Source organism: Penicillium macrosclerotiorum (genome assembly GCF_028827735.1).
Source record: "Penicillium macrosclerotiorum strain IBT 26536 chromosome Unknown utg000006l_segment0_segment0, whole genome shotgun sequence".
Lineage (NCBI taxonomy): Eukaryota > Fungi > Ascomycota > Eurotiomycetes > Eurotiales > Aspergillaceae > Penicillium > Penicillium macrosclerotiorum.
In genome coordinates, this window is record NW_026643085.1 from 3728727 (window position 1) to 3747737 (window position 19011).

Below are 19011 nucleotides of genomic sequence, written 5' to 3' on the forward strand. Positions count from 1 at the left end.
TTAAATTAAATAGAGTGCGGGGCACTGCATTCATGATAATTAATATAAGTATAAAATATCTGTCAAGTGTCCGTACAAATTATGACGGTAGAGAGTAATCACGGCACCGATCAGCGGTCCCCAGGTCATTTTTCTTAGCTTACCTCTCACGCTCCATGAGTTGCTTTTTGAAGTGAAGTCTGTACTGATTTTCGGGCCATTTTCCTTACTCGTATTGTTGATTAATGCGTAGATGCATCATGCGAAGTTTGTATTTTCTCTCCTTTATGAACCAGGTATGCATCACCCAACTCTATGCGCCCGCTATCTTGTCAACCCCCCCCCCCCGGTATTCTCAATCTCATGTCATCTTTGACAACAAACGTGCTGTTTGTATCACTACCGGTGCGGTTTCTCATATGACATGTCCACCTGTCCTTGTGCTCCCCTCCTGTTCACACTTGGATCTGGCATGTTATGCTCAAGATGTCCTTGGAATTGTAGATATGGTTTGTTGGACCTTTGTTTGACCAATCAACAGTGCCACCCAATACAAGGAGCCCCGGCCATGCAAATGAATCTCAAAATGCAAGTCGATCGATTCGATTAGTTGGTGGTTCACACTTAAATGAGGAGGTAGTTGTCAGATAACAACCCCACAGAATGGTCAATGACTCCACATAGCACATTGTGTAACGTCATAGTGTTTATTGTGCAGTTGGGGTGGTGGGGGAGCGGGGGCAGCGGGGGTGATCGCGTAATATCTTATGCGACGATTTTTTAGTCCTCCTATTATTGTGCATTGCTTGTAATCGAAGCCCACTGAAAATGATATATTCTAGGTCATGGACCATCGAGTTTACTGCCATACAAAGTGGGTGGAAAGGAGCTCGTGTTCTTTGGCCTTGAAAGGATCGGCCCGGTTCGAAGCTAGCTCTATAAGGAATGATGCCCAGTAGCCTTTCGACAATGCATAAGCGTCCCGAAAGGATTGACTGATCACACCACACTTTGCTCGGCAAAGATGGACGAACCAAATAGCGGTCTACAAATGTGATCTCGATTCCAATCGGGGCCCCCACAAAGATCCAGAGAGATGTTCTTGACTGCATCCTGCGGACACTTTGCCCCGGTATGGCCTTATCCACATGTCGTATTTTGCCCAATAGCTGATTTGGAAGCAGGACGAGAATCTTTGCTCCCTGTGCACTGGGGTCGGCAAAGATGCGGTATGGCAAGCCAGTTGGCCAATGAAAAGCATCCTACACCGTTGATCAGTATCATGTGCTTGTGGACTCCTGCACGATGAGGGCAAGTGTCAGAGCAGTTGACATGGGTGTGAGGGAAGAATAAGTTGCTTTGTGTAGCGAATGCAGAGGTTCTCATTCTCCAAACTGCTTCGCGGCTTGGTCTTCTTGCAGCGTTGAGCGAGCATCCGGTCCTTAGCGCTTCGAATGCCGTATTACCCCATTTCATATCCGGATTGGACTTCTTGCGCAGGGTTGATGTGTAAGAGGATTGACTGCAGAATCTATTGGCAAGAGTACTGAGAAGAGCGATCATCGTCGAATCTACTTATCGGGCAGTCTGGTATCTATTGGCCTCGATATCCCGACTTGGGCCTTCACATACTTCCAGGGTCCTTCTCAAGAAGCCAAACATTATCTCAACCCTTTTTTTGAGAAGATTCAAATACCATGCTTTCCTGTTTCCTCCTAGGCAGTGTCATAGCTTACGGCTTCGTTGTGGGGATTTACCGTCTCCATGTCCATCCTCTCAGCAAGTTCCCCGGGCCACGACTGGCCGGTTTGACAGGCCTCTATGAGCTTTACTTTGCTGCGTGGGGGGCGGATTCTTTCAGTACCGAAATCGAGAGAATGCATCAAAAATATGGTAGTTATTCGTTATCTGGGATGAGATTAGAAGATTTTTCTCAACTGACCCAAGTCTGACAGGCCCCGTTGTACGCATCACTCCGGACGAAGTACACGTTCAGGAGCAGCTTTTCAACCCAGACTCTGCGGACGACTGGATTAAAGGCACCAAGGCCCTGGATGCCCGGCGTCATCAATCCGGGTACCCCAGCCAGGGATTCCAAATTAGGAAGCGATCGATCTTGCGAGTGGGCTTGATTCTCCAGGTCGAGGTCCATCAAATTATCCGCGGCCTGGTGCAAAAACATCAGATTGACCGGGTATTCAGCTCGCAGGCTCGGTCATTGGTCTCAATCCCCGAGATCCGCCCCCTTGGCGAGGATGCTGCGGAAGGCAGCGATCTAGAAGATGGGCCTTCCGAGGACTGGCGGTCGCCTCGACCATATCCACAGCGATCTATGTCCGAGTCCAGCAAGGACTATCTCCCTCCATGCCCAACCACAGCGGTACCCAAAGGTTCTGGGGTCCGGTTGCCAATAGGCAATCCCTACTTGACGGTCCAAAGAATGAGTCGTTGAAGTCTCCCGTTATGAACGCAGTCCCCCCTCCCCTTGAGTTTCGGGACGATAAAGACTCGGGGAATGCGAACGAGGGAGGGGTGAAGAAGGTTTAAGCTGGCACATGGATCCACGCGGGGTGTAACTGGCCATTTGCTCAGGCGTTTGAAATGCGATCCGATTTGGTCGCGACACGCTGTGCCGACGGAGCTGCTTTAAAGTTACCGAGCGGGGGTCCTGTTGCGTGGTGGCGATAACATTCTCCGTGGTCACGGCTCGGAGCTAGCAGCTCGGGGGCTCGCCATGGAAGTCGCTACATCGGGCGCTTCGGTTGAGCTGAATGAGTTGGATCCACGAGAAACCCAAGAAGCGTGAGACCAATTACTGTGGAAGAAGGCAAACGAGGGGGTGAGGGGAGACGTGGAGCCGAAGGTTGTCGTCGGGCAGAGTCGAAGGGTCGAAAGTCTCTCAGGGAAGGAGATAACCCGAACGCCAGCGTCTGTTGCGCTTCCCCACCAACTCGTAACTCTTAATCTGCACCTCCATCGCGACGCCGCAATTGCGCCATTGACCCCCTTTTCTCCCCCCGATTTCACCCTCCTGCTCTTCGTTTCCACTGATTCTCATTGATATCCCCAACATTGCCCTCGCAAAATGGTACGACTTCGACCCTTTTGTGCTTTTCGCGAGCGGTTGGCCCCTGCAGACCTTGCAGATCCGGCCCCAAGACCGAGGATCGCAGCGATCTCAGACATGACTGACTCGATCGCATCTATTAGCCGCACGCGGATTCGTCGTATTTTTTTGGTACAACCAAGGAGGAGGTGTACACGCAGCTGCTGCAGCAAGCCAGCGGTCTTTTGGACGGCCAGCGGAACTGGGTATGTACCATCCAAAGATTTCGATCCCAGTGGCCCATGCCCTCCTCAATTGGGATCGATGACCCAGCTTTTGGACAGTGAACTGACTTGCTGCTGCCACAAATAGGTCAGGTCAGTCATCATGCCTTCTGTGCTTCCACCAATGGCGCATCCCCAATGCACCTACGCGACTCCCCTGGTCCAGACAGCAACACGCAGCTAACAGCCTCTTAGCAACCTGTCGAACATCTCCTCCCTTCTCTGGCACGCCTATGCAGCGCTCCCTTCTCCTTCCTCCGCTGTAAACTGGGCCGGCTTCTACATTCGTGATGACAAATTTCCCGCCCTCGCCTCGCCCGTTTCTTCCCCTCCTCTCCCCGGTGCGCCAGCTATGACCGGCGTGACTATCTCCACTACATACGCCTCTCCCGAAGATCAAGTCTTGCTCCTGGGTCCCTTCCACGGCAAGCCCGCATGCCAACAAATTCGCTTTGGAAAGGGTGTCTGCGGGACTGCTGCGGCCAGTCAGAAGACCGTGGTCGTGCCTGATGTACTAGAATTCCCCGGTCACATTGCATGCGATGCGGACAGTCGAAGTGAGATTGTTGTTCCGATTCTTGTCCATGGAGAGGTAAGTTCGAGTTGTCGGCCCCGAACTAGGCAAATATGTGTCTGACTTGTATACCCTATATAGACTGTGGCCATCATTGACATCGACTGCACCCTGCCTTCCGGCTTCGACGATGAGGACAAAAAGTACCTCGAACAGCTGGCCGAACTTCTGGCAGTCAGCTGCGATTGGTGAAACAGGACAAGAATTACTTGTATGAAAAAATGTCATATATCAAGGGTCGTGTTACGTGATATGAATAAGGGCTGAAATGGGTGACGGTTTGGGACGATGATAAAAGTTCGGTTTATATATGGATTTCGATGTACCTACAATTTTTCCTGTCTCAAACAATTTGGCGCTATGTCTTACATGCTCGACCCTTGGCTTGGTTTGATCATTGAGTTCTGTACGCACCTTGCTCCAATGGAGGTCTTTGTGTCGTGAGGCTAAGAGCTACCCCGGCGTGCCTAGCTCGTTCGCCAAGCGATCTATATTGCTATCACGCCTCCTACTGGGGTCGAGCTTTAATTTAGATGCTACCTAGTTCGGCCACAGCTCCTGGTGAAACACAGGATCGGCAGTGTGGGGTAGCAACGCAGGGTCCCTGTACCCCTGCCAAGTGACATCGCGCGTGTTAGCATGGTCCAACGTGTCAGGTTTAGGGGAGACATGCACCCTGGATTATCTAACAATGTTTATTCAAATACATAATCGCTCACCCTGCTAGGACGTATGACGGTAACCGGGGTGATTTGAGAATCAGGTTGTATTTCAGCAACTATACTCTGCTGATCGAAGTCGGTAGAGCGCCATAGATCATTGTCTCTTGTCTCATATTCCTGCCTGTAACTTCCTAGAATCCAACGCTGATCTCGTAACCACTACCGCTCTCCTTGGTCGAGAAGTCGACCTTTCCGACACAATCACCGTACTCATACGGTTTGCCCAGGCTCCCACTGTTTCCACTCGATGTGGTCGGTGCCCCAAAAGTTACCGATGTTTTAGGTAGCTGGTCACACGTATGTGTGCCAGAGTTCCACGGGTAGTACTCGACGAATCCGACCTGGGAGCCTTTGATGCCTCCGCTGCCCGACGGCAGAGTATAAGAGCCGATATGGGTCTCGGTGCCAGTCACGGCATCGACCAATGTCCCCGTCCAGGTCGTCCCCGACGTATTTTGGATCTTCAGTAGGTATCCATGCGCATAGCTGGCCGTGACGTCCACCGAGCAGCTTACACCGGCGCCGCCGTCTGCGCCGTCGCTGCAGTTGCTGTCGTCGGTCGTTGTCCCGCTAATGAAGCTAGAGAAAACACCGTGAATCACGGGCTGAGAGCCATTATCCTCGCGCGGTTGTAGACCTGTGTACCCCACGTCTGACTGGCCCTCGAAGTTGAATTGCTGCGCGAAATAGTATCCGGATTTGTGCGCTGCGTCAGGCATGGAAATGGGAAAGGTAATGTCCGTCATCCCGGAGCTGGATACGTCGGAAACACTCCATGAGAGGCCGACGAGAGCTTCAGAGGCCTGGAAGATAGAAGAAAGAACCGCCGCGCGGAGAATGGTGGATGAATATTTCATGTTGACCAAGTTTATGTTCGGAGCTCATTGATTTTCTCTCTTCAGTTTACAGGGGACCCCTGTATGGTAACGCTTGCATTAAATAGTTCCAATAGTTCTGCGGCTACGGTTGAGCCCGGGGTCCTTGGTTCGCAATCAAGACGAAACGCCACTGCGTTTCACTGCATGGGGCGATCTGCAAAGCTAGTCGATATAGCGACCAGGTTACATGAGGAATGCTTTGTTGATGGAACAGTCACTGCTCGAACCAATAACGCAGACACTATTCATGTTCCGGCCATTGGCAAAGCGTCGTCTTTTCAGACAGCTTCGAAGACAGAATAGATCAATGACGTCTCAAAGAGTCAAATTATATTATGCATTGTTCAAGCGCATCAGGGTTCCCTGGTATCGATATACTTACTGGGGATTGAATCAGCTCCCATTCTTGGTTGCTGACATTATTCCACCAGTAGTCTCCTGTCCATCCCAACAGGGAACATGATTTCACGCTTTTGGAACGGATCTACAACTAGTACGAAATAGCAACTCACTAGTTAGTAGTAGACCAGCTGGAGTAAACCATGTCTCTAGTCTTGAGGTGTTCTGACACCTCAAATTCACCATTCAATCTGGCGTCCCTTCCATTATCTCTATCCCAGAGATGTCCACCTGGGATCCGATTTTCCAATTTCGCAAAGCTTTGGGGCGCTAATTTGTCTTGCCAAAGGGAAATGGATCCCTAGACTGAAGTAAATTAGCCGATATCTATACGATCTACTTCTTAGAGAAAATGGCACCAGGGACAAAAGTGGCCCTGTTGAAGTTCACCATCCGTTCCTGAGAGCCCCAGAAGAAGACACACGAGGTTTAGTAGAGCGAGTATCCCGCAAATTCAAGATTTATCGGCTGCCTATGGCCTTGCACGGGAGAAGTTCGAAATCCTCTAGTTCGAGTTATTAAGACATTCATTGTATCCCGGGATTCTGTACCCTAAACAAGATTCTGGCATCCAAGGTAGCGACAGTTTAATCTACAAACCAACGAAAATGCGCTCAACTGCCACTCGAAATCGCGAAAATCCTGACCCCAGAGCAAAAGCCATATATAATGTAGTGACAGGTGACGTCTCTCTAAACATGTAAAGTTGCGTCCCAAATAAAAGATGAAGAAAGAAAAAAAGAAATACATGACTCTATGCGTGAAACGTCCATCCCAGAATGCAGACCGAAAATTGGCATGTCGTAGGTCGCCTGGAAATCCAAGCGAAGGTTGTATGAAGGTATCTAAGATCGTAAAAAGAAAGTTGGCGTGGAGCGAGTAATTACATGTTCAGCAGACTCATTTGTCGTCGCATCGGGTTCGGCGATAGAGCGTCGCCGTCCTCACTTTGGCCGAGTCCGCTATCGGTGCCGGTGAGGCCAGCGTCCGTGTCGATATCCCATTGCTCATCTTCACCACCGTCGTTGAGATCGGCGTCTCCGGGCCCGCCATCCCAACTCTTCTGGATGGCACCGCGGGTGTTCCATCGCAGTGCGCGCTGGACGCTGGTGAACCACTCGCCACTGTCGGAGACAACAGTGGGGAAAGGATACTGGCTGGCTTCGACAGTGACATAGTCGCCTTGCCGGAGTTCGACGCGTCCTTTGCCGTCGAAGGAGCAGTAAGCAGTCGACCGTGAGGTGTTTGGGACGGCGATGCGCAGGAGGTGGGAGTCTGACAGAACCATCGGGCGGAAGGAGAGGGTATGAGGACAGATAGGAGTTAGGAGAATACCGGGGATCGAGGGGTGCATGAGGGAGCCACCAGCAGACAGGGAGTAGGCGGTCGAGCCAGTTGGAGTAGAAAATATGCATCCATCTGCTTGGACGACAGTCAAAAGTTCGTCATCAGCGTAGAGTTCCAGGTTGGAAACATAGGGAGAGGGCCCTCGGTCAATAACGACCTCATTCAACACTTCAAACTGCTCGCCTTCTTCGACTGCACCTGCCTCGGCTCCTTTGCTTCTGTCTTTCCGGAACACTGTACATGTAAACCGCATGCGCAGATTAACCCGCATGCCAACATCTCCCATGACGCCGTTCAAAATCGACTGGTAATTTGAGAATTCAAAGTTCGTGAGGAACCCCAGACTGCCCAGGGAGAAGCACAGCACCGGCGGTACCACGCGCTGGAAGAGCCAAGAGGTGAACAACACAGTTCCATCACCACCGAGGGTCAAGACAAGATCAAATCTCTCGGGTGAACTCCAGCAGAGATCAGGGGTCCAAAATTGCAACATCTGGGCAAACCGCGGTTCTTTTTCGAGAAGACCGGCGGCATCGAACCGCTTTGAGTTCCGTAACTTCGCATCAACATACACGTTGACGCCAAGGTCATTTCCATAGCGCGGTGTTGAAAGCAGCCATTCGGTTAGTTCTCGGGTCAGATGTACCAGGCTGTTATCCCGTGCCTTGGTGACGATCATGATATTGCGCACAGCCCGTTTGATCGGTCGCCTTTGCAGCTGTTTCGAGACCTCGCGGACCCCGGTTGCAGTCTGAACTAGTCGTGAATGCGAGAGCCATTCGTCATCTGCGATCTCTTCGAGTACCTTCTTGATATTCACAGCATCGTCAAATCGCTGGTGGAAGTAACAAGGAGACTGGAGCATCAATCGGGCCGTTGACGGAGAACGCTCCAGGTAGCTGCTGAGTTGTAGGCTTGAAAGGGCACTGGATAATTTTTGAGAGGAGGCATTGCTACACCGACGCTCCTTGTCTTCTGGTGAGGACGGCGACGCTTCGTTCGAGTTGTTGTTTGCGATCAGGCCTGACCAAGGGTTGGTAAACGTTGGGGTTTGATTACTGTTGATCAAGGTTGGTCGCGACGCAAGAGCCTTCATGATAGTTTGTCGAGGAATGCAGTCGGTGGACAATGCTTTTTGGGAACGAGATCCCGACATGGATTTGTGACGAAATCGGCGAAAGGCCGTGGAAGGCAGGGACCAGCCAGGAGTCTCCTCGGAAGGGTCGGTCTTCTGGGAGGATGATACACTGCTATCTGGTGCCCGTGGCGCGGTGTCCTGGGGGTGGATCTCCTCGTGTGTCTGTGAGGGTTCTATATGAAGGGCATAATCGCGCAAAAGGGCCGCGCCGACGGACGAGGAGGATGGAGGAGGTGGGGCAGCGGTCACCGTTGGCGTTTTCGATGGGTGAGACGGAGAGTGCACCGACACGGAAGGCAGCGTCGAGGGTATGTCAGATCGGAGTGAATCACTGCCGGGCGACGCCATGGGCAGCAGCCTGGATTGGCTTCTTGGTGGGATTTCTGGGCGAGGAGGACGGAGAAGACAAGTCGAAACCCGGGGTCCGGATGTAACGGGGTTTACGGGCCAACACTTCCTTCAAGCATGTGTGCACAGTCCAACGAGACCGTTCGACCGTTGCCCTGGGCCCAGTTTGGCGGGGATAGAGCTTCCACCGTCTTCCACCGCTGTTCTTCGTCTTGGATGTGCCGACAGGGATATTGCGCCGGATAAATAGGGAGGAGAGTGTTCCGATCGGCGAGTGGGGGCTTTGGAAGGGAATGGAGTCCGGGGTTGCTGGCTGGTGGCTTGTCACAGGTACGATGCGCCTCGAGCAGATGTAAAAACCCTGTTTAAAAGAAAGTGAAAGCACATGGACAGAGAAGTCCAAGAGCGCTCCAACTCCCAGAGTCACGGAGAAGGTGGTCGAGTCGCCGACAACGGAAGCGAGACCGCGGAAGATCGCGCTCCACACAAAAACTCCTCCAGGCGGTCGGGGAAGATGGTGTTATCGCCGACCGCTTTCGATATGACGTTTACACTGGGGACAGCAGGACCGTCAGCATGACAATAAACTCGGCTCTACGAAAAGCCTATGTAGATTTCTAAGCGTCTAGTTGGTTGACAGAATTATACTGGGAAACTTGTACGCGAATGACTTCAGAGAGGCCTCGAAACACGGCCAGATCATCCTTGGAATTTGTTGCTCCACTCAAAGTACATCGTTCAATAGCAACCCCATGAATGGCTCTGATCGCACCGCATAGAAATAGTGTTTCATGCTATATCGAGAGAGACCGGTCCCATTAATCCATCAAGGCAAAGATGAAACACGGTCGGCCTCGGTAGGGGTCTGGTGGCAGAGCTTCAGGAGCTGTTCCTTCCGGGCAATTCGGGTGTCTTCCAATATTCGAGAAATTTGCTTCGTTCGACGAAACGGAACTCTTTCTCATTTGGTGTCCAGTCGGTACGTCGGAGTGACAAAGGGGGGCTCAGACTAGCGTCTCAGCCGCACAGGGTCGCTAGGGTTCTCAAGCATTGTAGGGCAGGCAGAGCCCCAATATGTGCTAGAGGCTCAAAATGCCGTTCAAGGTTCAACAAAACCTATCCCATAAATACAACAACGGTCGGCTGATTGCGTGGAGGCCAAGAGCTGCGACAAGGCCACCATGCTAACCAAGCTCGTAATCCTCGTATAGAATTCAATGGCTGATGCAGATGAATCAAATAGCGGCAATGCGATCAAGATTCGAAAGTAATCACAGTGGCTGCTCGCGTGCTCCGAGCATGTGGTTCGCTGCTGTTAGGTCATATGTTGTCCCATGTTTCTCAGATCGAATCGATCTTCCACGAGTAATCGCGGTGAATACGATCCTCCACGGTCTCGCGGACAAACCCATCCAAGCGAATACTGTCAGGCTCGTCGCTCATGGCGACATCGCCATCAGGCCGGGTTCTTCCCGAATCTTGGCAGATTGAGAGTGCGCGCTCACGTACGCTTTCCCAGATGTCAAAGTCAAAATAACCTTGGCTTTCGTTGAGAAGTAGATGGCCCTTGGAGGAGAAGGTAAGGGTATGGAGGGAAGCGGCGATCTTCACATCATCCGCAGAGGGGTTGGTGATGATCTCACCCGACTTTGTCACGCCAACCAGTGCAGTAGAGAAGGTCATGGACAGGGGAACGGCGGCCGAAAGAAGGGCGAGCAAGGATGCTTGGAGGAGGGCTGGGAGGAGAGAAATGTACTGCGATCAATATTAGCATCATAGTTGTGTGAGTTCACCGGGATGTCGAAGCGAATTGCTGATCAATCTTACCGAATCACCTCGTTGGACAGCCTCGCCTGCCATTATCGCGAGGGTGATTACCACCCCGCGACGAGGAAATCCTCTTTCGCGTCCCAGGATCACTTTCTGAAGCACGCTGCGCAATATTCCCTCGACATAGCGTTCACCAATGCCAGCCGTGGTATTTCCCGGTTTGACGAAGACTTCCACGGTGGCTTCTTCGGGTTTCAGGGCATCTTTGCGGGCGGGAAGCTCAACAGGAGCATTGACCGAACCGAGCACGCTATAGCCGGTGGTTGGGCACTTATAAGACGCAGAACCGTCGCTACGGTTCAAATTGGAGAGTGATGCCGTAGGGCCAACCATGATGTCGCACGAGGTGTCACGGGGGAAAAGAGAGTAAGAGCCAGGGTGGTAATTAATGTTTGGAGTTGGAGAATCGATGTTGGAGCTCCCGCGATTTTTTCTTATCGGATTTTCGGGCCGATGATTGGCCGGGTGTCTGTGTTGACAGGGCTTCGTTGACTGCTCGATTGCATTATTGCTGGGCATCGGCTTGCGAAAAACTGGGGGCAAGAATGAATAATTCTATGCAGATTTACAAAAGCCCTTGTCCATTTTTGAGGATTATCAATGACCTTTTCTCCGGTTCTCCAGTTAGGAAGGTGTTTGGAATCGGTGCTTATACGAGCCGACATAACTGACAAAATATATATGCAACTTGACCACTTAAAGCAACTTGACTTCTACATAAGTAATTCATTAGCCTTCAATCGATCGATGGAGTGTACGGCGTGCTTGGCGATTATAGTTCTATAATAAGCCATGACATGACACTATTAAAAATATTAAAAATCCAACGATGTGAAGAGATCAACCAGATCTATTTTTAAGGATTCGGGTTGCTTGATCGCATCGACTCAGATTGCTGGTTTTCTTTCTCATAACATTACTGGCCGGGGAACTGGTCTCTCTAAATCATATGCCAGAATTTCTGACACGCCTAGACCTTGGAACGTGGCACTGCAAAGGGTTGGTAAAATATCCGGCGCGATGCAGTCATGGACTTGCCGGAACCATGGAATTCCACCAAAACACAGACTACTCTAGATAAACTGGTTATGATCTCCTCGCTTTGCCTGTGCTTGTTGGCCCACAAGGCCCCGTGCTCTGTGGAAAAAACTACAGGGAACAAGTATATGGATTACTCGATAAGTTCCTACTTCAACGCAGCCAGGAATGCGCATGGATGCACGCCGTGAGGACGCCGGTGGCTCGCCCCCGGCCATCTGCACCCAATCATGCGCTCGCCTGGCTGTGCTCCAAGACACTTGGTGCGTAGCCAACCAACATGGTCGCAAGCTATCGGTCGGAATAGAACAGCCAAGCATCGGCCAGAGCATGCCCCAATGACATCGTGGCCCCAAGAATGGGACAAGAAATCCCCCGCCTTGCGGATGTTCCCCCCCTCTTTTGTGTGGAACCGAGAATAGCCTTGAATCTCTCATACAAATATCTCAAGTGGCAACGCCTTTTATTCTCCGCTACAATTTATTTCCAACGGGGATCACTCCTTGTCGACGAAGGGAATCTAGCTTGTTTATAAGTTGACTCGCAAGAAAGAAAAGAGCATCCTGTTCCTGCTTTTTCACTCTTCTTCATTCCCTTCCACCTACTTGAATGGGCATAGAGACGCCTCCCGATGTCGAGGAATCGACGGAGCCTCCTATATGTGCCTTTAAGGAGCCCAAGTTTAACCCCCATGCAACTGCAGCCATAAGCTTTGAGCCGTGCAACACTAATGAAAAGCCCACGTCCAGACCGGCCAGTAATAGCCTGTCTGCCCGTGTCGAGCCACATACACCACGCGAGCCCCTGCGAAGCCAAGAAGACCAAAGCAAAAATGCCCATCTTCTCGAGCCATCCGATATTGCTACACTCCTGCGAACGGACCTACAGTATGTAGATTCAAATAGCTTCTTCACTTGGCCCTATCTCACCAGAAATCTTCTCTCTTAGCCATGGACTTTCTAGTGATGAGGCGGGCGAGCGTCTCAGAACACAAGGTCCGAATACGGTCCGCGAAATCAAGGGCGTCTCCATCTGGGGGATACTGCTAAGGCAGGTGTCCAACAGTCTAACCATAGTAAGGTTACAGCCTTCTAAGACCGAATTTGAGGAACAGGGAGCTGCCATAGAATGCTAACAACTGGAATAAGGTCCTAGTAATTACCATGGCGTTGTCCTTTGGAATTGACGACTATATTGAAGGAGGAGTCATAACAGCGGTCATTGTACTGAATATCGTTGTCGGGTATGCTGTTCCCCAATGTACTAATCTTCCCTGGCTGCCACTGATATTGTCATCATACAGATTCTTCCAAGATTACCGAGCAGAGAAAACGATCCTTTCCCTCCACCGCTTATCTGCTCCAGTATGCAAGGCCATCCGGGATGGTCGGGTGAACTCCGTCAAGGCTGAGTCCCTGGTCGTTGGAGATATTGTGCGGTTGTCGGTAGGAGACATTGTGCCTGCAGATTTACGTTTATTTGACGGCATGAACGTGTCCATGGATGAAGCCCTGTTGACAGGAGAGTCCCTGCCAGTTCTCAAGACGCCCCAAGAGACATTGAAGCAGTCAAACATCCCCATCGGCGATCGCACGAATATGGCATATTCTGCTTGCAGTACTACCCAAGGCCGAGCTATAGGAATAGTCGTTGCGACAGGCATGGAGACGGAGGTGGGTAAAATTGCGCAGTTGCTACAAGATCATCCAACGAAAGATCATCAAAGTTATCTTGCTCGGGCATACCTTCGTGTTAAAACTTCAACCGCGAAGATCTTGGGGCTTGTTGGTACCCCGTTGCAAGTCAAATTGAGCAAGTTTGCCCTTTTGCTCTTCGCCCTAGCAATACTGCTGGCCATCATCGTCTTTTCAGTCAATCTATGGGATGTTCAAGGCGAGGTTTTGATCTACGGGATATGTGTTGCTGTGGCTGTAATTCCAGAGTCTCTTATTGCTGTCTTGACTATCACCATTGCCGTCGGCACAAAGGCTATGGCCAAGGGAAATGTGATTGTCCGAAAGCTGCAGTGTCTGGAGGCCGTTGGCGGGGTCACTAATATATGCTCTGACAAAACTGGGACATTGACCCAAGGAAAGATGATTGCACGATCTGCATGGATCCCGAATGCGGGGACCCTTAATGTCCGACAGACAACAGATCCATATGATCCCACGAGTGGAGTTGTGCAGCTCGACGAGATCGACTGGAGCTCTACTCGTCCAATTGAGGAGCACCCTGCTTTGCATACTTTTCTCTCTGCGCTTGCACTTTGCAATCTTTCAGTCATTCGTCATGAGAACCAAATTTGGACTGCTGTTGGTGAACCTACAGAAATTGCTCTGCATGTTTTGGCCATGCGATTCGACTTTGGAAAGAGCGCAGTTATCGAAAGACGGGGGATCAGGCTTCACACCGAATTTTCATTTGACTCAGCCATCAAGAAGATGACTGTTGTGTATGAGAACGCGAAAGAAGGCATGAATGAAGTGTATACCAAGGGTGCTCCTGAAGTGATTATTCCGTCAATGGCAATCAGCGAGGACAAAAGAAAGGTCATTCACGACACTGCGGACAGAATGGCCGGTGAAGGTCTGCGGGTGCTTTGCATTGCATATAAAAAGACGCCGATCAATCGACCGGACGATGTCTTCCCACGAAATGCCGCGGAATCAGACCTACAATTTGGTGGTCTTATTGGACTTTACGATCCTCCCCGCGTTGAGACCGCCGCTGCAGTGCGCAAATGCCAGATGGCGGGCATTACGGTGCATATGCTAACTGGGGATCATATCAAGACAGCTACCGCGATTGCATCGGAAGTTGGTATTCTCGATCGCGTCATGGCCGTGGCCAAGCCACAGCGCTTGGTGATGACAGCAGATGAGTTCGATAAATTAACGGATGATGAAGTAGACGCTATTGAAGAGCTACCTCTCGTGATTGCGCGCTGTAGTCCAACAACGAAGGTTCGGATGGTTGATGCAATGCATCGCCGTCAGGCCTTCTGTGTAATGACTGGCGACGGTGTGAATGATTCTCCCGCGCTTAAAAGAGCAGATGTCGGTATTGCTATGGGCAAGAATGGAAGCGACGTGGCCAAAGAAGCCGCTGACATGGTTTTGACGGATGATAACTTCTCATCCATTGTTAAAGCAGTCGAAGAGGGGAGAAGGCTATTTGACAATATTCAGAAGGTATTTGATATTTTATCTTCCCGATGGGCCTATCTAACACACAACACAGTTCCTCATGCATTTGCTCATCTCGAATATTGCTCAAGTCATTCTTCTTCTGATAGCACTTGCATTTAAAGATACTGGAGGGGACTCGGTGTTCCCGTTGTCTCCACTTGAAATATTATGGGCAAACCTTGTCACGTCTTCCTTTTTGGCAGTCGGGCTGGGACTTGAAGAATCACAACCCGATATCATGTACCGTCCTCCACATGATCTGCGTGTTGGGGTATTCACCTGGGAACTCATAATGGATAAAATGATATATGGTACTTTCATGGGCACGTTATGCCTGGTCGCATTCGTATGTGTTGTCTATGCCGCGGGGACTGGGGCATCTGACCTCGGAGATGGGTGCAACCAAGGATATAATTCGACTTGCGATGCTGTTTTCCGAGCCAGAGCTACAACTTATGCAACTCTAACCTTTCTTCTGCTGGTTACGGCCTGGGAAGTCAAGCACTTCTCCCGTTCTCTATTCAATATGGATCCTGTCCGATTCCCACAGCGGTGGTCGATCTTATCCACACTCTGGAGTAACCGCTTCCTTTTTTGGGCTGTAATGGCGGGATTTGTGGTCGCATTTCCTGTGATATACTTACCGGTGATTAACCAGATGGTTTTTAAGCACCATGCTATCACTTGGGAATGGGGTATCGTCTTCGGCTGTACTGCTACCTATCTGGCCTGTGTTGAAAGTTGGAAAGCAGTCAAGAGAGCATTCGGCATTGGAAGTGGTAAGAATGCTATTCTAACCTTAGAAGATGCAGAGACAAGAGCAGGTCTTGATACACCCACACCACTCTCTTCGAGTGGAAACACGAGCGTTGAAATGAAATGATAGTCTGAAAGGGTTGATTCAACATACAACCAATTAGGTGGATTGGAAACGGTCGTGCCAATACTTCATTGTGTGCAGATTGGTAATCTCCTTTTTTTGCGCTGCTATATCTCAATTGCCTCAAGATTGTATAGAGGCTTATTTCCTCAACAAAGGCCATATTTTCGCTCCTTGAAATCGGAAACTATATTGATATTTCGTCTACTGGTGACGGACCAACTTCATACATCACGATAAAGTCAAAACTGATGTAAAGAAAGTCCTGACCAGAATGTATGAAAGTGACAACACTTACAACATTGTATTCCTATATGGAACTATACCGATCAATATCAAACATAAACCGGATGAATTAACTTTTGTATTGTGTAGCGACACATCAATCTAACGATTGAACTAACATAACATCATAATGCCATGATACGAGATAGAAGGAAGACAGTCAGGGTCGATGGTAGCTATAAATTGATTCATTCTCGGATTTATCTTTGAATGACGCCCCTTTAGACACAAGTCTTCATTCTATCTATGCAAAATGCCTCGGTATTCTGCCTGTGACCTCCTCTTTCGTCTAGTTTATCTGATTTGATATTTCTCATTATTGCTATTCTCTCTATTGATATAGGCTTCGCGGCCTCACTTTGCCATATGATGCTAGATATAAACGTCTCGGATATTTACTCTTAGCTTAACTCTGCTCACTTTCAGTAGAAAATTAAACAGTACCATGAAGCAAAAAAGGACAGCTCATTAACTCCGCGCAAGATCTACATATCCTCCGTAATCACTGACTCAGTCCAAGGACAAACGGCACATGCATGATAGGATATTGATTCATTTACTTTTCATTGAAGTACGAGTCTGTCCGATAAAATTTGAAGAGGATCTTGTGCGTGCGGACTCGAGGCATGGTTATGGTGCATCGATATATTGCTACCAGGCTGATACACCTATTCCAGATGTAAGACCTGTATTTTGACTCACTTTCGTTCCAATTTCCATGCCCGGGTCCTACTTGTTTTTCATGGCCTGAAAGAAACAGGCCTTATACACAATAGGTGGCTTGTAGGTGAATTAATAGTGCTTCACTAGGAAGCTGTAAAAAGAGAAAAGAGTTCTCACTCTGATGAGCCCATTAGGTCTCAAAATCACCAAAACCAGGTAAACGAACAATTTATGATAAATAAGTATCAAAAAGCATATTATTCACTAAGATTGGCAACATCAAATGGCGGATTCGCTGGGTAACCGTCAGATTTCTCCTTCATAGAGGTAAGCATCGAGCAAATTCTCTACACCAGATCTTGCTAACAAAGACCGGCAAATCGATTTGGAGGAGCAGCATAATGTGGCCTTATTGTGGTGATACATCTTCGAGTTTGCCTGAGTTTTGAATATTAAATTCACCATTCATGCATAGGCCATCATCATTCAAGGGAGCCAGTGGCCAGAGCTGAAAATTCCATAGATTGTACTGATCGCTGAAAAGGTCACCAAATTGGAATTCTTCATCTCGAGGAGTCACCCGGTTTTGGCCATCTGTCTCCATGCGCTGAGCAAGATCGTCGGCTGTGTGGCTCAGCAAATTGTGAGTCCAAGCACCTGTGCGGCTGTCAGATGGAGAGTTCATCTGTGTTCTGTACATTTCGTTCCGTGCTGGTCCTGGATCGTGGCCATGGAGGACTTGGGTCTCGGTGGCCTGAATGAGTGTTTCTAAGAATGTTTGAAATCGGCTGAGCAAAGCAGTGTCTTCGCGGTTCCGAAAGCAATGATGCATGCTACGGAGTAAGGCAAGATAAATATCCCGAGACCACTTCCGGGGAGACTTCATAAGAGAAAGGAAAATGGCCATTACAGAGTTGATTGCATAGGGATGAATCCACCTGAATCAAAGATCGTATAAGAATACAGCAAGTTTGAATCATTGAATGTCTAAGGATGCATACCTTGGGATAGGGTTCAATCGCCTTTCAGCAATGAGATTATTAATTGCATGGGCCAGGTCATGCGCAGCATCCAGGCAGACCTTTTCAGATCCTACAATGCGACGATTCGGGTGACTGAGCATATAATTCAAGCGGCTCCGACAGAGTAAAGAGAAGCGATGAACCATAATCACAGCATTCAAATAGGTACAGTTCAATAAGCTGGTTGCTATTGAGGATATTTGATCTTCGGAGTCAGCCGAGTCCTGATTTGGAACTAGATTACCAGGAAGCGAGGCCCGCCAGTCCTGAAGGAGCATATCGGCGTTTCCCATTAGGGTGATAATCGTCTTTTCGTCAAGCATAGGAGCACTGATACTAAAAATATCGGAGGATATTCTGGAGAGGTGTTTACAAATATCGATAAAGGAGGAGAAAAAGTCAGGAAAATAACTTCCAGCAATGGCCTGTGAAGATGGTGTGAATGCCTGAGAGATATCTGGTAGATCGGCGTCACAATCGTCATCACGAATAGCCGAAGGGCGGCCAAGCTCAAATGACAGCTTTCTGAAGAAGTATGATCATTAGAAAAGAGCTGTCACAAAAGAAGAAATGGCGGCGATACTTGTCGAGACAATAACACACCCACCAGATACAGCTGCGTAAACTGTGTTCTTTCAAGACAAATTGAAACTCATGAGGATGATTATGTGTAGAGAGGCTGCGGTGAAGTCCAATGGACTGCGCGATTCTAGCGGCGATTCCAATATTGAGATGGGCTTGGCTTTCGCGTCCGCTGTTCATAAGATAGAGAGACTAAAATTCGATGTGAGTGTGATTTGCTAACTAGCTGAGAGGTACTATACATACTAATAATATAAATGCCTGAACGCTTGACAGATATGGGTGGGCGACCAAGTCGCCGTGAAGACCCCAGGCTGTGCGAAAATGTAAATCGGCTATCTCCGTATTTTCACAGCCAAGCGCAATAGCGAGGAGAATGCATGAAGTGACGGCGGGCTCTGAGCTCCTTCCTGTCTGATAAAACCTTTCATAATCGTCATAGAAAAGCTTTGGATCCAGAATTGTTAGAAGGGCGTGATACGTATTGAAGAAGTCTGAGATATATGAAAAAATGAGGTCAGGTTAGTTCGTGGTCAGGTTCCGATTTCGCTGGGTACTTACGACACAGACATAAATCAGCCACGGCTTTATCAACTAAGGGATGTTGGACAGGAGATTGAAATGCTAATTCCTCTGAGAATGTCATTGTTGGACAAAAAAAGGCCATGACATCAAGATGAGGAGCGATAGGCTTGAACAGCTCTTCAACCGATTTGGCAAATACTTGGGGAGAAGTGATGCCAGCAAATTTGCTATTTTTGGGAGACTGGCCGACTTCCGTGGTAACAACACATGGACACTATCT

General features: G+C 49.3%; 8 protein-coding genes across 8 annotated transcripts; 4 read left to right on the forward strand and 4 right to left on the reverse strand.

Moving 5' to 3' along the window:
• Positions 1-1676: 1676 nt before the first annotated feature.
• N7462_006621 (uncharacterized protein) lies at positions 1677-2431 on the forward strand (the record flags this gene model as incomplete). The annotated part of the gene is made up of 2 exons (XM_057078339.1): positions 1677-1872; positions 1935-2431. The coding sequence occupies 2 exons, from the start codon at positions 1677-1679 to the stop codon at positions 2429-2431; spliced, it is 693 nt and encodes a 230-aa protein (XP_056933919.1).
• A 633-nt stretch (positions 2432-3064) lies between these two features.
• On the forward strand, positions 3065-4075 carry N7462_006622 (GAF domain-containing protein; the record flags this gene model as incomplete). Its single annotated transcript, XM_057078340.1, has 5 exons — positions 3065-3067; positions 3190-3291; positions 3398-3402; positions 3505-3901; positions 3965-4075. The coding sequence occupies 5 exons, from the start codon at positions 3065-3067 to the stop codon at positions 4073-4075; spliced, it is 618 nt and encodes a 205-aa protein (XP_056933920.1).
• Positions 4076-4736: 661 nt separating this feature from the next.
• Positions 4737-5462, reverse strand: N7462_006623 (uncharacterized protein; the record flags this gene model as incomplete). Its single annotated transcript, XM_057078341.1, has 1 exon — positions 4737-5462. One exon carries the CDS (start codon positions 5460-5462, stop codon positions 4737-4739), a length of 726 nt encoding a protein of 241 aa, XP_056933921.1.
• Positions 5463-6765: 1303 nt separating this feature from the next.
• On the reverse strand, positions 6766-8715 carry N7462_006624 (putative NAD+ kinase Utr1; the record flags this gene model as incomplete). The annotated part of the gene is made up of 1 exon (XM_057078342.1): positions 6766-8715. The coding sequence occupies one exon, from the start codon at positions 8713-8715 to the stop codon at positions 6766-6768; it is 1950 nt and encodes a 649-aa protein (XP_056933922.1).
• A 1341-nt stretch (positions 8716-10056) lies between these two features.
• N7462_006625 (putative exosome complex subunit Rrp46) lies at positions 10057-10878 on the reverse strand (the record flags this gene model as incomplete). Its single annotated transcript, XM_057078343.1, has 2 exons — positions 10057-10470; positions 10543-10878. 2 exons carry the CDS (start codon positions 10876-10878, stop codon positions 10057-10059), a joined length of 750 nt encoding a protein of 249 aa, XP_056933923.1.
• Positions 10879-12192: 1314 nt separating this feature from the next.
• N7462_006626 (putative potassium/sodium P-type ATPase) lies at positions 12193-15657 on the forward strand (the record flags this gene model as incomplete). The annotated part of the gene is made up of 5 exons (XM_057078344.1): positions 12193-12470; positions 12532-12658; positions 12732-12826; positions 12887-14777; positions 14827-15657. 5 exons carry the CDS (start codon positions 12193-12195, stop codon positions 15655-15657), a joined length of 3222 nt encoding a protein of 1073 aa, XP_056933924.1.
• A 1354-nt stretch (positions 15658-17011) lies between these two features.
• On the reverse strand, positions 17012-17917 carry N7462_006627 (fungal specific transcription factor domain-containing protein; the record flags this gene model as incomplete). Its single annotated transcript, XM_057078345.1, has 2 exons — positions 17012-17540; positions 17604-17917. 2 exons carry the CDS (start codon positions 17915-17917, stop codon positions 17012-17014), a joined length of 843 nt encoding a protein of 280 aa, XP_056933925.1.
• Positions 17918-18284: 367 nt separating this feature from the next.
• Positions 18285-18536, forward strand: N7462_006628 (uncharacterized protein; the record flags this gene model as incomplete). Its single annotated transcript, XM_057078346.1, has 2 exons — positions 18285-18410; positions 18483-18536. 2 exons carry the CDS (start codon positions 18285-18287, stop codon positions 18534-18536), a joined length of 180 nt encoding a protein of 59 aa, XP_056933926.1.
• Between the last annotated feature and the right edge of the window lie 475 nt (positions 18537-19011).